Consider the following 23123-nt stretch of genomic DNA (forward strand, 5'->3'; position numbering starts at 1 on the left):
TGTTGGTGGCTGAAGTGTAACTTGTCTATTTTATCTATTTTATCCACTGTTTAAATTACCACAAAAACTTATTTGTAACTTAAGTTTTTAGATTTGGTCTTTGGTCATTTTCGGTCTGTGTTTACTTTCATGCATTTAGCGCTCTTCCAAATTTAGAGATGATTCCTACCTAAATAAGATGAAACAGCAAAATACGTCAATATTACCCACCTATGGAGTAGGAATAAAGGAATATCCTCACCTCCTTTCATGAATTTCAATGTTTGGAAGGCTCTTTGCCGTCCCTTTGCCAAGAGAAGAGAGAGAGAGCGAGAGAGAGAGAGAGAGAGAAAGAATACGAAGCAAGTCTGACCGAGCCACTTTGTTTTCTTTGACACTGCAGTATTGTAAACATGTTTACGAAATGGTGAGGAAACTTTTTCTGATTTTTTTTTACTATTATTACAACCATAAACATTCCCTTTAAGTGCTTGGTTTATTGGGCACCTCTAAAAATCAAGGTCACAGTCTAAAATTAACAAGAACAGAGGCAGCATGTATTTTCAAATTGAACAAGAATAGAGGATGTGAAATGTGACATTTGCCATTTTAATCCAGTTTGCACTATGCAAAGCCTCGGCTCTGTAAATCAGAAAGAAACAAATGGCTCTGACCAGAACGGCTGGACGGTGGAGAGATCTATGAGTGACGAAAAGCATGAAAAGAGTTGAGGATGTTGTTCTATTCCCGCTCCATATGTGGGTAACCTTGATGACTATTTGCTGTTTCAGTAAAATTAAGGTGGAACTGATTCCGAACACTAACTAACAAACATGAAAACAAACAGTTCGAGTTACAAATGAGTTTCTGTGGTAATTCAAAATAAAACAAAAACACTTACATGTGTGCACAAATATGTTTCTGAATAAGTAGCAGATGTGTTTCATATACAGTGAGTGGGTTTAACCATTCATTCATTCATTCATTATCTGTAAACCTTATCCAGTACAGGGTCGCAGTGGGTCCAGAGCCTACCTGGAATCATTGGGCGCAAGCCGGGAACACACCCTGGAGGGGGCGCCAGTCCTTCACAGGGCAACACACACACACACACACATTCACTCACACACTCACACCTACGGACACTTTTGAGTCGCCAATCCACCTACCAACGTGTGTTTTTGGACTGTGGGAAGAAACCAGAGCACCCGGAGGAAACCCATGCAGACACAGAGAGAACACACCACACTCCTCACAGACAGTCACCCAGAGGAAACCCACGCAGGCACAGGGAGAACACACCACACTCCTCACAGACAGTCACCCAGAGGAAACCCACGCAGACACAGGGAGAGCACACCACACTCCTCACAGACAGTCACCCGGAGGAAACCCACGCAGACACTGAGAGAACACACCACACTCCTCACAGACAGTCACCCAGAGGAAACCCACGCAGACACAGGGAGACCACACCACACTCCTCACAGACAGTCACCCAGAGGAAACCCACGCAGACACAGGGAGACCACACCACATTCCTCACAGACAGTCAGGAATCGAACCCACAACCTCCAGGTCCCTGGAGCTGTGTGACTGCGACACTAACCTGCTGCGTCACTGTGCCGCCCCTGGGTTTAACCAGCACGTTTAACTAAATATTTTTTGTACCTACACTCTCACTTTATTTTCCGTTGACATTCCGTTGTATTTTACACTCCTGGACTGTTAAGCAGTGTTTTGTAAAGCTTAACCTCCCAGAAACAGTTGCTCAGAGAGAACATATTATTTTCTGGGGCATGGATATCTCAACAGGGTTCAAAGTGCAATCAGCCGATTCATTAAATGGATCTTAACTATATTTCCTACTCAGTAAATGAAGGAACATTTGTGTTTGGGGACTCCCACTTACGGAACGCTGTATTTAAGATGCAAACTTCTGAGCCAACTCTGCCATTCGGGAGTCGGAAATACGTTCCAGGTTCTACAGGTTCATTTGAACAACACCATACAGCAAATGTGCCTTTAGACCCCGGGTGCTGTCTGGACGAACACCTCAGACACTAAACCAAGCCAATCAGTGGAACATTTCAGAGATACAAATCTGGATATGCTCAAAGGCTTCAGCATCACTGATCCAACAGCAAAGCCATGGAAGCACAGATGGGCCACAGGGCCTTGTCCTGTTTATTCCATTTACAGACGGACCACCACATGCTCCAGGATGTTTGTCCAATCAAGAATATAGCAGACATCAGTCATTTTCTGCTCATGAGGAACAGGCTCAGAGCTCTTTAACAAGTGGGTTCCGTGATTGCAGTTGAGGCCTGGTCCTCGGGCAAACGGTGCATGGCACGTTCCAGAGAAAATGAAAGGTATGGGATGATGAATAGTTGGAAGCTAAACATCAGTCAAGACCCTTACATCCTGCTAAGACTCACCCTCAGAAGACTCCATATTGATTTTAAATGTTAGACTCTGACCCCAAAATCAGGCACTGATTCTGGAGTTTTGCTGTTGGACCACAAGTTCTCCAAAGATCGGGCCAGCCTGGTTCTGTGGAAAGAATGACGGCATGCAGAACTGTAGATGCCAACGAAAAGGAAAAGCAGGCCTTCGTTCTCTGTTTTTCATTTCTCAGTCTGACTCCCTCACACCACTGTGTTTACATGTGGTAGAAGATCTGGCGGACTGGACCATGGCCATATTAGCCTTATACAGTTCTGTGCAAAAGTCAAAGACTGCCCCAAAAAAATCCACCTGTCTTCGATCAAACCCCTAAAAAACTAATTTCTGTTCATCAGAATGATATATTAAAAGTTATTTCCAAGAAACAAAATCCCCCAAAGCCTTAAAATGTGCTGTACGTGGTTTCAGTCCAGTACACTTTTGTAAAATTCAGAGAAAGATGCCTCATGGTTTGCTAGTGATTTGATGAGCGCTGGCGAGTGTCCAGTGTTTGAAACATGGATTCCTCTGACCACAGAAAACACATCTGCTGTCCTTTGAACCTGAGATGAGCGTGAGCCATTAGTGGTTCTGCCTAGAAGTGATGTATGTAGAGTTTCAGGTTGCATTTCTTGATGCAGTGGTGGATTCTGTTGAATGACAACAGTTCTTTGAAGTACTCCCGCACCCTCCTTTTGCTATTTTTCACGTTACAGTTTCTTATGCAGTGCCATCTGAGGTCTTAAAGATCACACTCAGTCAACAGTGTCCATTATTGTCCTAAGACATTCATTCTTCAGATAATAAATTCTTTGCGATCTTACACTGAAAAGATGTTCTGTTTGAACTATTAGAATATTCTTCTCTTATGGATTTTGCCTCCTGCTTTTGCTTAAAAAAACTGAGCTTTTGCTGTATGTTCAATTTATACCTTTTATTTTCACCTGTTACAGTTTACTGCTTAGATTTTTTTACATTTATTTTGTGTGTTGAAGGCATCAATTTTATTAAAATTGTTTATATTATTCATTCATTCATTCATTATCTGTAACCCTTATCCAATTCAGGGTCGCGGTGGGTCCAGACCCTACCTGGAATCATTGGGCACAAGGCGGGAATACACCCTGGAGGGGGCGCCAGTCCTTCACAGGGCGACACACACTCACACATTCACTCACACCTACGGACACTTTTGAGTCGCTAATCCACCTACCAACGTGTGTTTTTGGACTGTGGGAGGAAACCGGAGCACCCGAAGGAAACCCACGCAGACACAGGGAGAACACACCACACTCCTCACAGACAGTCACCCGGAGGAAACCCACGCGGACACAGGGAGAGCACACCACACTCCTCACAGACAGTCACCCGGAGGAAACCCACGCGGACACAGGGAGAACACACCACACTCCTCACAGACAGTCACCCGGAGGAAACCCACGCGGACACAGAGAGAACACACCACACTTCTCACAGACAGTCACCCGGAGGAAACCCACGCAGACACAGGGAGAACACACCACACTCCTCACAGACAGTCACCCGGAGCGGGAATCGAACCCACAACCTCCAGGCCCCTGGAGCTGTGTGATTGCAACACCTACCTGCTGCTCCACTGTGCCGCCCTTGTTTATATTAACAAAGCACAATTAACTTTCTACATTTGTCAGTTAAATATAGAGCATTTTACTAAATGTTGGACAAAGGTTCAATTAGAGCGATATTTGTTGGTCATTCTGTTTTCTTCTCCCTTTTATCTACCACATTATGTTCTCTATGTACACTGCACTAGCACGTCGGATGATGGCTATAATAGACATAGGGGCCCTTTTCCTTGGGGAGATTATCTCAGAGCTTTGAATTTTAGCACTTAATCAAATGTTCTCAAGACAGATGTTTGCAAACGTACAAAGGTTCAGTTTCAGCAACATGTGTTTGTCAAATCTAATAGGAGGAGCATTTGATAATGAGAAAAAATGGAAATCAGGTTCGGAAGTCTGAGCTCATCTACCTTTAAAGCACAGAGCAGTGATGGCTATTAGAGGTGACAGTAACTGCTTCCATGCTGGAGGAGCTTGAAGCTTTATCGTGCATTTTCCACACATGGTTGTACAACGGGTTTCATCCAACTGCCCTTGTGATCCACAGTTGCAATCTCACAGTTCAACAAGGTCCACAACATGGTCCAAATACAACTATAAAATGCTGTAGACAACACTCACGTTCAATTCATGACTATTTTGTGTAGTCTTTTAGTTTTGTATTAACGAATACAGCTGCTTTAAGGCTGCACTCAGTGTGGATTCAGCTGTGCAGTTTGTATAGTCCCCACTGAAAAGCACGAAAGGAAATGGGATGGGAATTTCTCCAGATTCTCCCAGTCTCTTTATATTGTGTCATTAATGTGATGAAATCACACACACGGCTCCAGGGGCCTGGAGGTTGTGGGTTCGATTCCCGCTCCGGGTGACTGTCTGTGAGGAGTGTGGTGTGTTCTCCCTGTGCCTGCGTGGGTTTCCTCCAGATGACTGTCTGTGAGGAGTGTGGTGTGTTCTCCCTGTGTCTGCGTGGGTTTCCTCTGGGTGACTGTCTGTGAGGAGTGTGGTGTGTTCTTCCTGTGTCTGCGTGGGTTTCCTCCGGGTGACTGTCTGTGAGGAGTGTGGTGTGTTCTTCCTGTGTCTGCATGGGTTTCCTCTGGGTGACTGTCTGTGAGGAGTGTGGAGTGTTCTCCCTGTGTCTGCGTGGGTTTTCTCCGGGTGACTGTCTGTGAGGAGTGTGGTGTGTTCTCCCTGTGTCCGCGTGGGTTTCCTCCAGGTGACTGTCTGTGAGGAGTGTGGAGTGTTCTCCCTGTGCCTGCGTGGGTTTCCTCCGGGTGACTGTCTGTGAGGAGTGTGGTGTGTTCTCCCTGTGTCTGCGTGGGTTTCCTCCGGGTGACTGTCTGTGAGGAATGTGGTGTGTTCTCCCTGTGCCTGCGTGGGTTTCCTCCGGGTGACTGTCTGTGAGGTGTGTGGAGTGTTCTCCCTGTGTCTGCGTGGGTTTCCTCCGGGTGACTGTCTGTGAGGAGTGTGGTGTGTTCTCCCTGTGCCTGCGTGGGTTTCCTCCGGGTGACTGTCTGTGAGGAGTGTGGTGTGTTCTCCCTGTGCCTGCGTGGGTTTCCTCCGGGTGACTGTCTGTGAGGAGTGTGGTGTGTTCTCCCTGTGCCTGCGTGGGTTTCCTCCGGGTGACTGTCTGTGAGGTGTGTGGAGTGTTCTCCCTGTGTCTGCGTGGGTTTCCTCCGGGTGACTTGTCTGTGAGGAGTGTGGTGTGTTCTCCCTGTGTCTGTGTGAGTTTCCTCCAGGTGACTGTCTGTGAGGTGTGTGGTGTGTTCTCCCTGTGTCTGCGTGAGTTTCCTCCGGCTGACTATGAGGAGTGTGGTGTGTTCTCCCTGTGTCTGCGTGAGTTTCCTCCAGGTGACTGTCTGTGGGGAGTGTGGTGTGTTCTCCCTGTGTCTGCGTGGGTTTCCTCTGGGTGCTCCGGTTTCCTCCCACAGTCCAAAAACACACGTTGGTAGATGGATTGGCGACTCAAAGTGTTTGTAGGTGTGAGTGTGTCTGTGTGTGTCTGTGAAGGACTGGTGCCCCCTCCAGGGTGTATACCCACCTTGCGCCCAATGATTCCAGGTAGGCTCTGGACCCACCGCGACCCTGAACTGGATAAGGGTTACAGATAATGAATGAATAAATGAATGTGATGAAATCCGTCTTTACTTCTAAAAGCCTCTCTGAGACACTCTTTTAAACACAATCGAGCCACTAAAACACCACTGAGCTGTTACCAATACATTTTTTAAAAAATGATTTAATTTTCTTTAAAAAATAAAGATTAAACGCGTTTACCAGTCTTTTATTGTTGCCATCAGATTTAAAATGGGCATATATCTTTCATGAATTTCTCATTTGAATGATTGTCTTTGTATTATTTTCTATTAAATATAGAAAATATATTTTCATGATTCGCACATCGTTGCATTCAGTTTTTATTTACATTTTTGCACAGTGTCCAAACTTTTCTTGAAAAGAATACAGCAGCAGAGTAGAAATACGAAGACTACAGATGAAAATGATCATCGCTAGGATGTATTGTGTTTCAAAGGAGTAAAAGCACCATTAAAGAAAGATGTGGAAATCTGTGCCAGTAGGTAACAATAAAACGGCTCTAAATTATGATGAGATAGACGACTTTCCGGAACCCAGCTCCTCCACAGTGACATAAATCCACTCCACACACCTCTGGAGAGGCTTTAAACCTATTACTATTACAAAGATTACACACACTTCAGCCTTTCTCAGTATGATTTGAGCATATTCAAGATTTCCACGAAATCTACGTTTAATTTTTCTTTTATATTGTGTATATTTTGGAATTGTCTAAAGGGAATAATACACAAAGCAAAGTGTAATATTAATAATCATAAACTGCAATATAATCAAACGTAAGGCAACATTATTACAGTTTCTCCAGGTTTCCATTCCACTTTATATGACGCAACAGTTATATCCTGATTCTTCTTTTTGTTTATTGTATGTTGAATATAAAAACTCAAAGCTAACAACAGACGACATAATCCCAACTCCTGATATCAGTCTGTGGGAATGACAATAAGCAAAATGAGGGGAGTCCAGCACTTAAACGCCTTTCTGAGTGGTGACTGTCTGCTTCCACCTGCAAACAAACCTCCAGCTTCAAACGATATTGATTCAGTGGAAAGAATCTAAGTTAATATGGTCAAACTGGCTCCCAGACTTAACCACACTCTGCCAGATTCAGGAGATGGGTTTCATTTATACCAGTGAAAGGGAGAGAAAAATGTTCCCAATTAAACTTCACACAATCTGCTTTGTGGCCAGTTCCCGACAGCAAACGGAAAACAATAAAGTTAATAATGAGAAAATGAATATTTAGCGAAACCTGAAGACTCCTGTGAAGGAGAAGCAGGATCTAATCAGTAGGCCCCGTAACACTGTTTACCACAGGAATAACAAGTGCTGTAAATTTAAATACTATCTGAAATCTTACACAACCTAAGTGCCTCTATCTAAACATTGATTCATTCATTGTCTGTAACCCTTATCCAATTCAGGGTCGCGGTGTGTCCAGAGCCTACCTGGAATCATTGGGCACAAGGCAGGAATACACCCTGGAGGGGGCGCCAGTCCTTCACAGGGCAACACAGACACACACACGTTCACACATACGGACACTTTAGAGTCGCCAATCCACCTACTAACGTGTATTTTTGGACTGTGGGAGGAAACCCACACAGACACAGAGAGAACACACCACACTCCTCACAGACAGTCACCCGGAGGAAACCCATGCAGACACAGAGAGAACACACCACACTCCTCACAGAGCGGGAATCGAACCCACAACCTCCAGGCCCCTGGAGCTGTGTGAGTGCGACACTAACTGCTGCGCCACCGTGCCGCCCTCTATCTAAACATGAACCTTTCTAATAGTGAAATCAGGGAGAATCCCTTTGATTACACCGAAAGAACACTCAACAACTCCAGTAACCACACTCTAAACAGATGAAACACCTTGACTAGGTTAGGGGAAAGCTTCTCTTAAAGTGCAATTCTTGATTAAACCGTATAAACTGAAGGTATTACTTTCTGTAAAAGTGTTGGGTGTTCTGTGTTGTTAGGTGATACCTTCATTTCCATATATACCCTTTCCAGCCTATCTTTTATACTCTAGGAAAGTACAGTACACCACAAACTTAAAAAATTAAACACATGTCAAAGCAGTGTACAGCTCCAGTAGATCACCCTTAGTGTGTAACCATTTGTCTGGTAAAATGAGTAGAGGCTTTGAGCTGTCTCGGGCAGAAGCACTCATCCAAAGGCAAAATCTGCTCATCTCATTCCTAGAATACCTACTGTGCTGAGTTATCCCCTTCAAATCGTTTGACTGCAAGACCACGGTCAACGCCAGTGTAGATTCCAGGTCCCCAAATACCTCTGCACAGCTGGCCTATCTGGATCTGCAGCACGTGCAGAAACTCCGCCATCACAGCATGCCTGGGAGTCCTGTAAAACGGAATAAAAGTGCACGACACTTGGGATATGCACTATGTTGCTGAACATATTTGTTCGTTTGCCTTTGCATGTATGTGAACTTGAGTGACATCCCATTCTTAATTCGTAGGGTTTAATCTGGTGAGGACCCACCCTTTGTAGCTATAACAGGTTTAGTTCTTTAGGGAAGGCTTTGCACAAGGGGTACGAGTGTGTCGAGGTGTACAAGAGAAGACATCTCCACTGCTCAAGAGTCCAGTGGTGGCTTGCTTTACACCACTGAATCCGATGCTTGGTGACATAAGGCTTGGATGCAGCTGCTCGGCCGTGAAAACCCATTTTATGAAGCTCTCTACGCTCTGTTCCTGAGCGAATCTGAAGGCCACATGAAGTTTGGAGGTCTGTAGTGATTGACTCTGCTGATCTCTGCGCACTATGCGCCTCAGCATCTGCTGACCCCACTCTGTAATTTAAGTGGCCTACCACTTTGTGGCCGAGTTGCTGTCGTTCCTAATCTCTTCCACGTTGTTACTATAATACTACTGACAGTTGACTCTGGAATATTTAGTAGTGAGGAATCTGACAAATGGACTATTACGTACCACCTGAGAGTGACACATACTTTCACAAAGGTTTCTAGAAGCAGTCCACGTGCCTAGGTGCTGGGTTTTATTCACCTGTGGCCATGGAAGTGATCGGAACACCTGAATTTAATGATTTGGATGGATGAGTGAATACTTTTGGCAACATAGAATATAAATGGGATTAGGCAAATATTTAAATCGTTCCCAACTATGCTCCTGGAACCCTGCAAATGTTAATATAATTTACTGGTTCAGTTTAGCCTCCCATTCAGCTCAGAACAGCCAAAGAACTTGTGTGATTAGGTTCAAAGGACAAAAAAGGGAGAACATTGATCCCTGGAGAATTTTCTGTTATTGAACATTTACGTCTTTATAAAATTATAAATCTCCTTTATATTTGTTAATTAAAGTATTGCTTGTTAATTTGCTTTGGCTGTTTGTAGGAGACAATGCGGATCTGAGCCTGAAGGGAGAGCAGATCACACACACACCACTCACACACACGATCTTGGCCTAATCTCAGCACTGTGACTCTCACATGATGCAGGAATGCCTGCGGCTACACGCTCTACACTCTCTACCCTCTCCTGGTGGGGGGCGGAGGGTTAGTGGGCATCTCTCACCACTGCTTTCTCACTGGCTTTGGACTCAACTCGCCTCCCACACTGACCATCCGAGCAGCCACGGAGAGTCCTCGTCCAGCAATATGAGATGAGCCACTTTACGTTTTCAAGACGTTTTCCTTTCTTCTGGGAGAAGAGGGCAAGCATACAAAATGAAGAGAGCAGACCACTCATACAAAAGGTAATGTAGTACCCTCGTATAGCATTTGGTGACGGCTACACAAATAACACATTATAGAAAGCACTCACAATCACTCAAAATGTTAAGGACTTTTAACCACCTTTGTCCTGAAAAGTTTGTTCAAACTGATGGATATGAAGCTGTGAGAGTCAGTGTATGCTGCTCTGTGACGGACTGGTGTCCAGTCCAAAGTGTGTTTTTGCCTTGAGCCCAAAGAACATTTTGGCCCACCTTGTAGATGCGAAATCAGAGACAGTAGCTCATCTACTGCAGCGCAGTATGTGTTAGTCATCTTCTAGTCTTTCCTCAGTGGTCACAGGACACTGCTGGCTGGTTATTCTTAGTAGGTGAACTACTCACGGTCCAGCTGAGGTGTTTAAAAACTTAAGCAGCACTGCTGTGTCTGATCCCACATCTGTGAGTGTGAAATATTACTGTGAAACATTTTCTTTGTTGTTCAAGCAGTATACACAATCTATATAGCTTAGCATTTTAGCCCCACCCATTTAGACTGAGGTTCTAAGGAGTGGTTCAAATGAGACACTTTATAAGTGCTCTCAAGACTGTTTGTGTGCTCGAAACTGGTCTAATGTGTTTACGAAGCCCCAGTGTCTGTAAATGTGTAAAAAAACAAGAAGGCCAAGAAGGCTAGGCTCTCTCTCTGCTCATAGCAGAGGATTCTGGAGTATTTTTAGACAACGGAGAGACTCCAAACGTTGAAAAACATGAACCGAAACGAGGATATTGCTTTATTCCTGCTCCATAGGTTGGTAATATTGACTTAATTTTGCTGTTTTGGATCACTTAAGGTGGAAACTCTGAGATGGCTAACTGCATTAGCGACAGTGCTACAAAACTAAACAACATACAAATGAGTTTCTGTGGTGATTCAAACAGTGAATAAAAACGTACAGACAAGTTACACTTCAGCCACGATGTAACTGCCCTTATTTCTCCTCAAACACACTGTTCCACCTTAAAAGAAGTGGAGCTTTTTTCCCCACAATCACAGACATTCCATTAAAGGCACTCTTTACGGCAGCCAATCAGAAAAAGTGGTATAATGGAATGACTTTGTATATGCATCTTAAAAATACCCTTTTATCAGGTTTATTTTGAAATATATATTATATTAAGAAATATTAAGAAAAATTAAGAAATATATATATATATCTTAAATAAATAATAAAATTCACAGCAGAAGATAATGTTAATCTAGATTTTAACAGACACTGGCTAATGTTCCTTTAATTTAATTTCTTATAAACGGTCTTGTACATGTTAATGAAACCATACAATGACTCAGAGTCTATTAAAAACATTTAATTAACGAACATTTATGTCTTTTATTTCAATAAGGCAACTTCTCCCCATACTGCCGCATCTGTTACGCAACTGGACACAGATGAAAGCTCTGACAGCAAGTCCAGCTCGAGCTCATCCAGTCACGAAGAACAAAGTAGGAAGTTACACTTCCCCCAAAAACGTTCTCTGTCTGACCTGACAGACTACTTGCTGAAATACATCCTCTTCACCAGTAACCTGCTCTTCACCGCGCTGGGTTTGGCCACTATGGCGCTTGGGCTCTGGGGCCTTCTGAGCAAAGAGTCTTTTGCCGAGGAGAAGCTGGGCAGCCTTGGCACAGACCCCATGCTGCTCTTTGTGTTTCTGGGCTTGGTGCTATCACTTCTGTGCCTGACCGGCTGTGTGGGGGCAGTGAGGGAAAACTATTGCCTGCTCCGCACCTTCTCAGCTACCCTGCTGACTCTAGTGGCCGCCCAGGTGCTGGCAGCCATTGTGGCCTACAGCCTGGAAGGCCGCATTTCGGAGTTTCTGCGCTCTGGAATTCTGACAGCAATGGTGCGCTACCAAGATGATCTGGACCTGAGGTTCATCACAGACGAGATCCAGACGGGGCTTCAGTGCTGCGGGGCCGACAATTACCGAGACTGGCAGATCAACAGGTGAGCTTACCATGATGGAAGGTTGTCTTGATGTCTTGATGCTAATTTGCTAATATGCTAATGCTCATGTGTCATCGCCTTACAAGAATGTTATTGGACATGAAGGTGACCAAATCTCATTTGCGACATGCTTCAAAAACATCATGTTGTTGCCAGGATGCTACTACGCTAACACTCTTCAAATCCAGATGTTGGATCCAGGTTCCAGGCCAGGATTTTAAAATGGCCGGCAGGTATGACACACTGCAACTGCTAATGCACTCGACTGGTCAGTTATAGCGGCCATTATAAAGTTCTGGCCTGGAACCTGGATCAAAGGTCCGGATATAAAGATATATTTTAACGTACATTAGCCAGAATAATTAAAACCAATTAGTTAACAGTCTAAACTTATTGTGTAAGAATTTTTTAACCTCACCATAAATTCACTCATATATTGTCTATAACACGGGCACCAGTCCATCACAGGACAGTCCACCTACAAGTTTTTGGACTCACACCCTAACACCTGAAGGCAGCGACCCATTGCAGCTTTCAAACCCACAACCCCGGGATTCTGGAGCTGTGTAACAGTGACGCTACCAGTTCTGCCACCAGCCCTCACACTGAAATAAACACACAAACCTGTCCTCAAGAAATCCATCAAATATATAGCTATTCTGACTTAAAACCACAAAGACATATATCATATTTATTGCTCTGTAATGGACTGGCGCCCCCTTCCCACCTTTAGCCCAGTGATTCCAGGTAGTCTCTGGACCCACCGGAGAGTGAAACCTGCATTTGGAAGCAGCTGTTTACCCTTGTCCCCATTCTCTCTCTCTGTCCCAGTTATTTTAACTGCTCTGCTCCAGGAGTTCAGGCCTGCAGTGTTCCTCCCTCGTGTTGTGTTGATCCCCTGGAGAACGGGACGGTGTGGAACTCTCAGTGTGGAGTCGGCGCTCTGCTGCTGGACCAGTTCACAGCTCAGAGTGTCATATTCCTTGGCGGCTGTCTCGGCAGCATCGGCCGCTGGATCGAGCAGCACGCTGGCCTCATAGGCACTGTGGTCATCATCTTACTGGGTGTTCAGATTTTTACGCTCATCATTACCACGCGCCTGCTTGACCGGGTCCAGTGGAACAGAGCTCAAATACGGCAAAGTCTACTGAGAACCTAATGCTCCTGACCATATTATGGCAGTGTAAGATCCTCATCAACTGTCATGTCAATCAAATCCATTGATTGCTTGTGGGTGATCAGTGGCATTTGGTGAATCAAGAAAAAAAGACTGTGCTTCATGGTCCACAGCACCCAGCACCGTCTGCTGCAACAGTAACAGTCTTTGGGCAAGTGGCAAACGTATAAATGGACAAGACTTCTATCTGCTGAACTGGACCAGTGACATCACTCTGGCTGGTGACACTGCACAATTTCACAATGGATCCTTTCAAATTTTTATATTTATTTTATTATTTTTGTCAGCCATTTGATGATGTGGTTTGGAGGACAACCTTAAGGCATCATTATGTGCCACTCCATGACGTCTAGCACAAATGCCAACCCTTTCATTGCACTATGGCTGTTGAAAATAACTGTAGGTAAGGTCTTTTTTCAAGAAAAATCGTACCTGATTATTTCTTATGAACCAGCAAGTGGTAATCATTTATAATACATTTTCTTTGTGTTATTTTTGTTGTGAATATACAATAACACCTTAAATTAATGAATACAGGGCTAAATCCTTCACTTAAAACTAATCTAAACTACTGTAAAGCATCGTCCCAAGTGGTAGGCAAAGTATCTGTTCCCATTTCAATATTACTTTCTGTGAGGGAGCTTTCGGAGACGTTAAATTCTTCTGATCCTGGTTCTCTTTCACATTCTTATATTCTATTTTCTAGAATGGAGCATTTCTCATGAAAGAACCACACCATTTCCCTTTAACTTACAACAAAGTAGGGAATGATCCTTTTATCCCTGGGTTAAACGTACTTCAGAGTTTATGAAGTTCATCTTAGAGGTTCAGGATTAGAGTTTTAAGAATCACTCACAGGTTCAACGTCAAAAGAACCAATAACTCAAGCTTTATTTTTTTGCTGTGATCAGCCAGGTGTCAATCAGAGCGATGGCCTTCTGGACCTTCTTTTGTACTTCCTCTAAAGCAGAAACATCATAAGGGCTGTACACTGAGCCAGACTCCATCAGGAGACGCTCCCAGTTCCAGCTCAGACCGCTGATACACATCAGAACTCAAATGAAGACACCAGAGGCGGCTTGAACTGGACAAAAATATCCTACACAAAGCAAATGCATTGGGGACCATTGCTACATTCACAAAATGAACATGTTTCAACTTTGGACTTTCACAATTTTCCAGTGTCGTACCGTTGGCAGTTTCAACTCAAATGTTTAGAAATAATAATGGGATAATAATGAATAATGAGGACTGACTAAACATATGATGACTTCAGGGACATGTTTTTGATGGAGATCTATTTCTATCACCATTCCTGTAGCTGTGGTCACAGTCCTGCGTTTCGGTAGTTGGACTAATACACAATAGAAGTACATATGTGCATTCCTTAATATTGCTCTCGCCTGGTAATAGACTGAGGAATAAACCTCTCTCCCTGCGCAGGGTGGTAGAGTGATTATCAGATGATGCCGTACTGAGCCAGTTCCTTCAGCTCCAGGTGACTGTACGCTTCCCACGGGCAGATCACAGTAATATCTGAAGATAAGAAGTGATACGATGACACTTTATTGATCCTGAATCTGAGTCATTACAGTGGTGAATCATATACAGTACCAGTCAAAAGTTTGGACACCTCTTCTCATCAGTGATTGGTGGAGTAGAGCTAGTCACTGTATAGAGCTGTGTACCAGCCCCTACCTCTGTACAAACCCCAGTTACAGTCTCAGACACATTCAGAAGGGAGCGGTTCTACAGATTAACTCTCGACGAGGCCACAGCCGTTCACTGAAAACCGTTCCAGGTGACGACCTTATGCCGACTGAGAGAACGGAGAGAGTGTGTGAAGCTGTCATCAAAGAAACAGGGGGCTACTTTGAAGAGTCTAAAGTGTAAAACATATTCTGGTTTCTTTAACACTTCTCTGTTTACTACATAATTCCATATGTGTTCCTTCATGATTTTAATGTCTTCCACATTCATTTACAACGTAGAAAATGATAAAAAACACTGAATGAGAAGATGTGTCCAAACTTTTGACTGGTGCTGTACATTCACAACATGTGGGAAATGACCCAAAACAAAGAAAACCCTGAGTGGGTGTGTCCAAACATTTGACTGGTGCTGTATATAATCGTACATCTTAGACATGGTTTTAAAGGTGGAAAAAACAAAAACAATGCTTACCAAACCCCAAACCCTCCATTCCAGGAATGTCATTACCAAATCTAAGAATGAAAAACAGTATTGAACTCAATGGATTACCTATTAATCCCTGGAAATATACAGATGAATACAGTTTATTAAATGCATTTGGGACCTTGCCTCCAGTTTGTATTTTTCATACACACCAGCTGCACATTAAATTCATGACGAACTAAAAAATTAAAATGGTTCAAATTGCTTTAATGCTTCTCCTGAATAAATGTTATTTTTGAAATATGGAACACATTAGTTTTTCTTAAAATTTCAATTTGGGACAAATAATTTTTAATTGTATAAACATTATACGATAATAAATGTTAAATAATATATTTTCCATTTACCTGCATCTTGTTTTCATCTTATTTTCCTCAATATTGTATCAGCGTTGGGTTAAAACTAACATTGGAATTTCTATAGCTTTCTCAGAATGATTTCAGCTCAGTTTTAAGGCTCCCTTACATTTGCATTCGCTTCCAGAGTCAGTATCAGGACTTACCCAATGACCCCTCTTTTAGGGGGTTTGCTCTTGAACTGCCGGGTGGACCTCTGTTTGAAGCGTGGTGGACCCTTGTGTGGAGAGCTGGGTCCAGTGACCCTGGTGGCCATCTTGCTGCCTCTGGGTTGGGGTTTTGATGCTTCTAGATTCATGGCCGTAGCGTAGGGCTGCTGGCGTGTGAATGAAATGGAGGCTCAGGGGTCAGTGGTCTGCGAAACACCTGCAGTGGATTAAGGTAAGGGGATAAGGCCAAGGTCAACGACAGATTTATTCTGACCTTTGAGCAACTTACAAAAAGCCTCCCCTGAAGATTAGAAGGTGTTCTAAGGGGGAAAATCATGCTATAAATATCTTTAAGTACAGAAGAAGTGTTCAATTAGCTGTGTATCCACTAAAAGCATTGGCCATGTTGTGAATTACGATATTTGATCATTACCTACTACAGAGATCTCCACAGACACATCCAGGCATTTGGAATTACAAATGCACTGAGCCTCAGTGGTCCTCCCTCAGTGTGATTATCTCCTCTAGTCCACATGACTCATGGCCTTCAAGTAGTGCCATCAGACTCCAGAGGTGTGGTAAAACGCAGGGTCCCTGTAATCCCCTTCTCAAATGATCCTGCAGCGCTGCGTCTAGTGGTGAGCAAACTCAAATTAATCTCATTAAAGCAAGGACAGTGCACGATATGCTAAACTTAAAGGAGCTAAATCACATCCGCTCCTCAGTTAATGCAAACCGTGTAGTATCCTGAGCCCCATTTTGAACCTCAGTTCAGTTCTTAGGTAAAGGTGAGACTCAAACCTCTTTATAGAAAAGAAAGCATGAATAAACAAATCATATTTACATTCATATGACCCTCTCTGTGCAGACCAGTGCTTTATATTCTTAGGGATGTTAGGCAGCAGTACCAATACAATCACTACACACCAGCTATTACTTAGACACTGAAGGAGAAATCTAGAAAGACTCCCAATCTGCCATGGCTGTGTTTATCCAGGTGCAATTCATTAAACTCTTAAAACAAGGAGTTATTTTTGGAGAAATGCTTTAGTAGAAAAACGACTTGTGAGAGTGGAGAAACTTCTAAAGATTTAAATAACGTTTGTTTGCATTATGACAAAGACCTATTTAGAGCTGTAGTGTCTAAGTGTGTCTCAGACTTCTTTTGGTAGTGTTTATACTCTGATTACGCTTGGACTGTCAAATCAAACTGGCCAGGTTCATTTTCTGATCTGTTAACCCTCACACATTGCTTTGGAAAAGGTCAAATTAGACTGATGTAGGCTACTGCTGCTGGCAATGCTTTTTTAACTAATATCAGTGTTGTTGGTTATTACAGAGTGCCCTTGTTATACAGCGTTAATACGAGCTTCTGCAAAGAAGAAGACTTAGATACACACACAGTACTATGTAGTATTCTAATAAATGTATGCTCTACAGCTACCATTAGATGGCGCCATGGTCTCACTGGTCACATCTTAGCTGAGTAGACACAGGCTAAAAAGTATAAAAGGTACCGAAAAGCGTTGTACCTTATGGCATATATATATTTACACATTACATATATTTATATACATTATATATGAAATGGCTTCTACCTTTATGGCTTAATGTAACCACACAAGCTTAATGTGAAGTAAAATCTAGACAAAACCACCATTGTTGCTAACACTGCTTTGCTAACTGCGGTGATAACAGTTGGACAGTGTGCTTTATATAATTCCACTGTTCATGGTTAATTTTACTTTTAAATGAGTTCACTCATGGAGGCATGACTCAGTGCTGGTCGTACAGACAGATTCTGTGTCTTTTAAAATTCATCCTTTGGTAAATAAATTCAGACACTTATCAGTATCCGTAGTCACTGCAAACATGACAACTTTTACACATGGCCTGGTGTGACATATTTCAGTCCCTGCCATCTGGACTGGGAATGGGGTATGGTTAAATACCTAGGGAGCTTTTAACCCAAATCAAACCATATAAAATAGCGTTTTAGGACACGGCTTGCAACGTTTTTAAATCAGCCATCCTTCCTAACCTCCTGCTAACACTAGTAAACAGAAGATAATTAAGATTAGCACATGTAGGTTGGCATTCCTGACAGTTTTACGGTAATAAATAAGCTTAAGCTTGTTTCTGAGGGGGCCCAGGGTAGATTTATGCAATAATGGAATATATTTCAGAATTAAATTAAGAAAATTAAATATAATTTAATAAATTCCTCAAATAATGTGTGGATGCTGTAGCTCTTTTTAGCTGGACATTTTTAGAAGAAGCAAACGCAGTTCAGACTCTGCTCTGTACTCAGCTAGATCTCTCTAGACTTCAGCATCTCTCAACAACAAGTTCCACAAATATATTCTGAGGTGTGTCAAAGACAGCACTGTGTCATCTTCTATCCCATTGTCTCTGGTTCTTTCCTCTCCAACAGTGCGCATAGGCCAGCTCATTGTGGTTTAGTTTAGCTCCTTGCAGTGTCATTGTTCCTGCAGTAACTGGTTTCAGCTGCATGTTGGTTACCCCTACATCGGTAGTGTAATGTGCCCTGCTACACAGCATTCCTGGCCACAGTGGCCACATGGTGGAGACTTATTCAGCAGTTCAGTTAACGGAATACTTTCTATCACTTCCTACCACAGTATTCCTAACTGCAAATCTTATTTATGGATGTATTGTACATTTCCATTTGGAATCCCGCTCCGGGTGACTGTCTGTGAGGAGTGTGGTGTGTTCTCCCTGTGTCTGCGTGGGTTTCCTCTGGGTGACTGTCTGTGAGGAGTGTGGTGTGTTCTCCCTGTGTCTGTGTGGGTTTCCTCCGGGTGACTGTCTGTGAGGAGTGTGGTGTGTTCTCCCTGTGTCTGCATGGGGTTCCTCCGGGTGACTGTCTGTGAGGAGTGTGGTGTGTTCTCTCTGTGTCTGCGTGGGTTTCCTCCAGGTGACTGTCTGTGAGGAGTGTAGTGTGTTCTCCCTGTGTCTGCGTGGGTTTCCTCTGGGTGACTGTCTGTGAGGAGTGTGGTGTGTTCTCTCTGTGTCTGCGTGTGTTTCCTCCGGGTGACTGTCTGTGAGGAGTGTGGTGTGTTCTCCCTGTGTCTGCGTGGGTTTCCTCCGGGTGCTCCTGCTTCCTCCCATGCTCCAAAAACACACGTTGGTAGGTGGATTGGTGACTCCATAAGTGTGAGAGTGTGAGTGAATGTGTATGTCGCCCTGTGATGGACTGGCGCCCCCTCCAGGGTGTGTTCCCACCTTGACCCTGAACTAGATATGCGCTTAGAAACAATGAATGAATGAATGTACATTTCCAAAACTTTAAAAGCCTCACATTAAAATATAAAACAATAACCAAATTGTGGATGCTATTCAGTGTCACATTACCTTGTGTCCTTATTAGATTCATTATTAAATTCCAGATTAACCTTACATATTGGCATATTTGTAATTTTTGTTTTGTTGTTTTTAATGTACATTCATTTACATTCTTACTAGGATTCTACTAATTGTTTGATAGCTGTGAATTGAATCAGGTTTTACAGTTTATTATTGTTTGCAGGTGCACTGTGTTCTTTCAGTGTGCCACCACAATATGACAGCTTTTGGTTTCTTGCTCAGAAATACATCATGTGTGTTGATGCTGAAAGGCCTGTTACCGAGCAATTATTAAACGTAACACATTAACTCAATTTTCTCACAGGCTCAGTCAGGGCATGTTTACATTGTTCAAACAATAAAACCACTTCCTGCTTTATGTTCACAAGAAACGAAACTTGATTTAGCTCTGCTCAGACAGAGTACTTAAGCTTCCATGTAAAAGATACTGCAACACATTTCCTTCTGGCCCTGGAGGTAAGATACCATCATTTTTCCTACACAGATACCATCACTATTTCCTGAAATAGTGATGTAGGTTAGTTGTGGTTTGTGTTTACATTACTCTGTTTTTACAGATCCCCAAACAGAATAATGTCCAGTACTATTTACATTTTTTGGCCTTTTCTGTTCCTGCACATCTCTGCACAGGGCTGGAGTATATTTGGTCAGTATTTATTTCACTATGCCCAGATATGCATGCATGATCATAGCTAAATAACATGATGTTTGCAGATAAACTGGAATTTAAATTTTCAAAAAATTTTACATTTAATATTTCATAAGAATCTTAAAACAGAAGTTACAGAAAAATATTTATTTTTAAAAATATCTATAAGTGCCTAATATCATTCTGCAGGTGCCCAGACAAATGGCCCTGCACAAGAGGGTAGCCTGAGGCTGGTGGGAAGTGACCGGTCCTCGGCAGGACGTGTGGAGGTCTATCATGACGGGCAGTGGGGGACAGTGTGTGATGATAACTGGGGAATGGCTCAGGCACAGGTGGTGTGCCGACAGCTGGGTTTCCCTAAAGCCATCAATGTCACTGTGGGTGCATCCAATGGGGAAGGTAGGTTCCAGAGATTATGGACGTACAGAAAAACATTCAATTTGGACTTAATCGCCCATCATTAACACACATATCCATCTTTAAATTACACCTTTCAGGCACTGGTCCTATATGGCTGGACGATGTAATCTGCACAGGCGCTGAGAGCACTTTGTCCAGTTGTCGTTTTAAAGGCTGGGCTGTAACTGACTGTTCCCATAAGGAGGACGCGGGTGTTGTCTGTGAGAGCGGTAAGGCACACCGTGGCACAATGTAGTTACCTGCACTTGCTGTGAGATTATGACCATATATTAACACATTAGACATTGTACTTACACTGCTTCCACTCCTCAAACAGGCTGTTTTGACTGTGTATTTTCAGAAATATAATGTACATCTCCAGCAACCTTGGGGCCCTTTCATTAAACTGGATCGAACAAGTCTGGATTAAAAGTGTTTACATGTAAACGATTAATCTGGTTATCTGCTTTAACACAGTTCAATTCTTTGCAGTCAAAAGTATGGACAGTGGCAGCAAGTCTACACTAGACCACAGCCTGAGCCTGTCTGAAGATCTGGGATCTCTTTTTGATCGCGGGCACAACTGTGACTTCAACATTCTGGTCCGTGACCCCAGCGACGAACAAACCAAAGAGCAAACAATCTGCGCCCACCAGGCCATTCTCTCTCTCTACCCCCAGCTGAACATCACCAGGACCTCCAAGAATCTCTCTGTTGAGATCAGCCAGACCTGTCATTCCTATGTGTATGAGTTCATCAGGTAAGGAGTTCACTAACTGCATGCACCTGTGTCCTTTACTGCCTTTTAAGAGCTCTGGTATAGACCCATATATTGTATACTGTTGTTATAGCATTTTTTCGTCCACGATGAAACATCCACCAAAAAACCATCCATACTTTTAAAGAATTCATATAAATTAAAAAACGACCTCCTATAAATATTCCTTCATACATTCTCTCATTCACTCAACCCTCTGTAATATTATGAACGTTTGACATTCTGATTATTTCTACAGGTATTTATACACACGTAAGATTGAGGTCACCCTTTCTTCAGCCCAGTGTCTACATCAGTTATCCCACATATATCAGGTGAAGCAACTTCTGGAGGATGTAGGCAAGGTTTTCATTCTGCTTCTTCCTCAGGACCCGACCTTCAACACCCAAGTTTCCCTGTATGAATACGGCGTCCGCACCGAGGACCTTGCGCTGCAGGAGAACACCCTGCAGTACCTTTCCTGGAACTTTGAGTTCCTAGTCAGTGCGCCAGTATGGAAAACCCTCTCTGTGCACATGATGGAAGCCCTCCTGTCCCGTTCTGACCTGGTGGTGCAGGACGAGGCTTTGGTTCTTGGGGCGCTGGAGGACTGGCTGAAAGAGAGAACCGACATAGCTCCAGAACGCAAAGTGGCTCTGCTGCAACAGATCCGTTTCCCCATGATTCCAGTGGAAAAGCTGTATGATATTCAGTTCAGCTCAGATATGTACAAGAGCAATGAAGCGTTTTATAGTAGCGCTTTTATGAAAGCCTTCCAGTTTAACACCCTGCCTTTCTCCAAGATCCGGAAGCATTTTCAGGACACTGAAATTTATCTGCCCAGGATCTACACTGGTGAACCATGGAGCGTGGTCATCAATTACACGGCACCGCAATATGATTTTAGATATGTGCATTACGGCAGCTATTATACGTCCGATAGGTCAGCTTCATTCATAACTCCTGTCCACAACAGTGTGATCTTTAAACAGCAAACCATCCAATGGCAAGCTCAGGTTCTTTTGCACAGTGGGGAATGTTCTAGCCAAGGGCTCACCTGTACCTCTTTCCCTGTGGCGAGGCTCTTTCCCTATGTCAATCTGGATAGTTATGAAAGCACTGTTCGCTTCAGCAACAAGGTGGTTCTGATGTGCAAGACTGAAAACATTGTGTTTCACGTCCAAGATTTCAAATCCCTCAAGGCAGAAATTCCCTCTAACAGCAGTATGAGTTTACCAAACCCCTGCCCTGACAACAACTTGTTTATCTTCGTTGTGAGCCCAGAGTACATTTGATTACGTTCTGTAGCACATTAACAGGGCTCTAGCATTGCTTTCCTTTTACTTACTACTGAATTAACTGACGATTATCCAGATGAAAACTGATTTATTGATATTTTAACATTTCATTGTGTAAAACTATGTATAATGATTAAAGTGACTGCACAATAATAAAAAAACAAGTCTAACACATCTTTGGCTCCTTTTATTTTCTTGAACAACCTCCATGTTTATTCATTCATTCATTCATTATCTGTAACCCTTATCCAGTTCAGGGCAGCGGTGGGTCTGGAGCCTACCCAGAATCACTGGGCACAAGGTGGGAACACACCCTAAAGGGGGCGCCAATCCTTTTATTATTATTATTAGTAATAGTAGTATATAATTTTATTTCCATTTTTAATTTTTATTGTTGTCAGTGGAGAGATGCCATGTAAATTTTCATTTTATTTGTGTACAGTGACAGTAAAGATTATATTCTATTCAACTGGAACAAAAAAGGGTGTTTGGGTGAAAGCACAAATGTAGGACACGCAACATCAAACAGACTGGACAAGCACACAGACTATTATAATGTATTAAACTAAGGCAAAAAATATAATAACAAAATAAGGAATAATAATAATAAAGTGCCATGGAGAGGAGCTAAGGAAGTGTGTGAATATGTTGTACATAAGTCGGTAAGAATATCCATGTAAGAACTACAGTATGTAGAATATTACAGAATGACATGAATATAGCCGGATTTAAACATCTGTACCGCCGCACATTACAGAAGAGTTAAAATAGGCGAGTTTTGTGGTTGAGTTTAGTCACAAAACCTGACCTTTTCTGAACCAATGAAAATGCAGCAGATAGAAATGTAAACCCTTTATTGTTTTAGTGAAATACAAGAATTGCTTCACACAACCCAAAGCATTAGGGAATGGTTTGGG

At 43.0% G+C, this 23123-nt stretch overlaps 3 protein-coding genes across 3 annotated transcripts; 2 read left to right on the forward strand and 1 right to left on the reverse strand.

Moving 5' to 3' along the window:
- Positions 1-9781: 9781 nt before the first annotated feature.
- On the forward strand, positions 9782-12997 carry tspan10 (tetraspanin 10). The gene is made up of 3 exons (XM_066641515.1): positions 9782-9874; positions 11234-11838; positions 12670-12997. Exons 1-3 carry the CDS (start codon positions 9782-9784, stop codon positions 12995-12997), a joined length of 1026 nt encoding a protein of 341 aa, XP_066497612.1.
- A 1007-nt stretch (positions 12998-14004) lies between these two features.
- Positions 14005-16659, reverse strand: LOC136665282 (retinal rod rhodopsin-sensitive cGMP 3',5'-cyclic phosphodiesterase subunit gamma-like). Its single transcript, XM_066642842.1, has 5 exons — positions 16561-16659; positions 16150-16348; positions 15714-15933; positions 15200-15240; positions 14005-14551 (listed from the first exon to the last, which is right to left on the reverse strand). The coding sequence occupies exons 3-5, from the start codon at positions 15863-15865 to the stop codon at positions 14475-14477; spliced, it is 270 nt and encodes an 89-aa protein (XP_066498939.1). The 5' UTR covers positions 15866-15933; positions 16150-16348; positions 16561-16659; the 3' UTR covers positions 14005-14474.
- A 2847-nt stretch (positions 16660-19506) lies between these two features.
- LOC136665107 (galectin-3-binding protein A-like) lies at positions 19507-22373 on the forward strand. Its single transcript, XM_066642669.1, has 6 exons — positions 19507-19559; positions 19661-19749; positions 19942-20151; positions 20250-20381; positions 20644-20911; positions 21168-22373. Exons 2-6 carry the CDS (start codon positions 19677-19679, stop codon positions 22201-22203), a joined length of 1719 nt encoding a protein of 572 aa, XP_066498766.1. The 5' UTR covers positions 19507-19559; positions 19661-19676; the 3' UTR covers positions 22204-22373.
- The last annotated feature ends 750 nt before the right edge of the window (positions 22374-23123 follow it).

The sequence above is a fragment of the Hoplias malabaricus genome, chromosome 13, assembly GCF_029633855.1.
Source record: "Hoplias malabaricus isolate fHopMal1 chromosome 13, fHopMal1.hap1, whole genome shotgun sequence".
Classification (NCBI taxonomy): Eukaryota; Metazoa; Chordata; class Actinopteri; order Characiformes; family Erythrinidae; genus Hoplias; species Hoplias malabaricus.

What these genes read in the sequence shown, in the direction of transcription:
- tspan10 (XM_066641515.1), top strand. Translation starts at nt 9,782, where the DNA reads ATGAGCCACTTTACGTTTTCAAGACGTTTTCCTTTCTTCTGGGAGAAG. An exon ending in GCAGACCACTCATACAAAAG is followed by an intron (nt 9,875 to 11,233) that starts GTAATGTAGTAC and finishes TATTTCAATAAG; the next exon opens with GCAACTTCTCCCCATACTGC. An exon ending in CGAGACTGGCAGATCAACAG is followed by an intron (nt 11,839 to 12,669) that starts GTGAGCTTACCA and finishes TCTCTGTCCCAG; the next exon opens with TTATTTTAACTGCTCTGCTC.
- LOC136665282 (XM_066642842.1), bottom strand. Translation starts at nt 15,865, where the DNA reads ATGAATCTAGAAGCATCAAAACCCCAACCCAGAGGCAGCAAGATGGCC. An exon ending in CCTAAAAGAGGGGTCATTGG is followed by an intron (nt 15,241 to 15,713) that starts GTAAGTCCTGAT and finishes TTTCATTCTTAG; the next exon opens with ATTTGGTAATGACATTCCTG. An exon ending in AATGGAGGGTTTGGGGTTTG is followed by an intron (nt 14,552 to 15,199) that starts GTAAGCATTGTT and finishes TCTTATCTTCAG; the next exon opens with ATATTACTGTGATCTGCCCG.
- LOC136665107 (XM_066642669.1), top strand. Translation starts at nt 19,677, where the DNA reads ATGTCCAGTACTATTTACATTTTTTGGCCTTTTCTGTTCCTGCACATC. An exon ending in ACAGGGCTGGAGTATATTTG is followed by an intron (nt 19,750 to 19,941) that starts GTCAGTATTTAT and finishes ATCATTCTGCAG; the next exon opens with GTGCCCAGACAAATGGCCCT. An exon ending in GGGTGTTGTCTGTGAGAGCG is followed by an intron (nt 20,382 to 20,643) that starts GTAAGGCACACC and finishes AATTCTTTGCAG; the next exon opens with TCAAAAGTATGGACAGTGGC.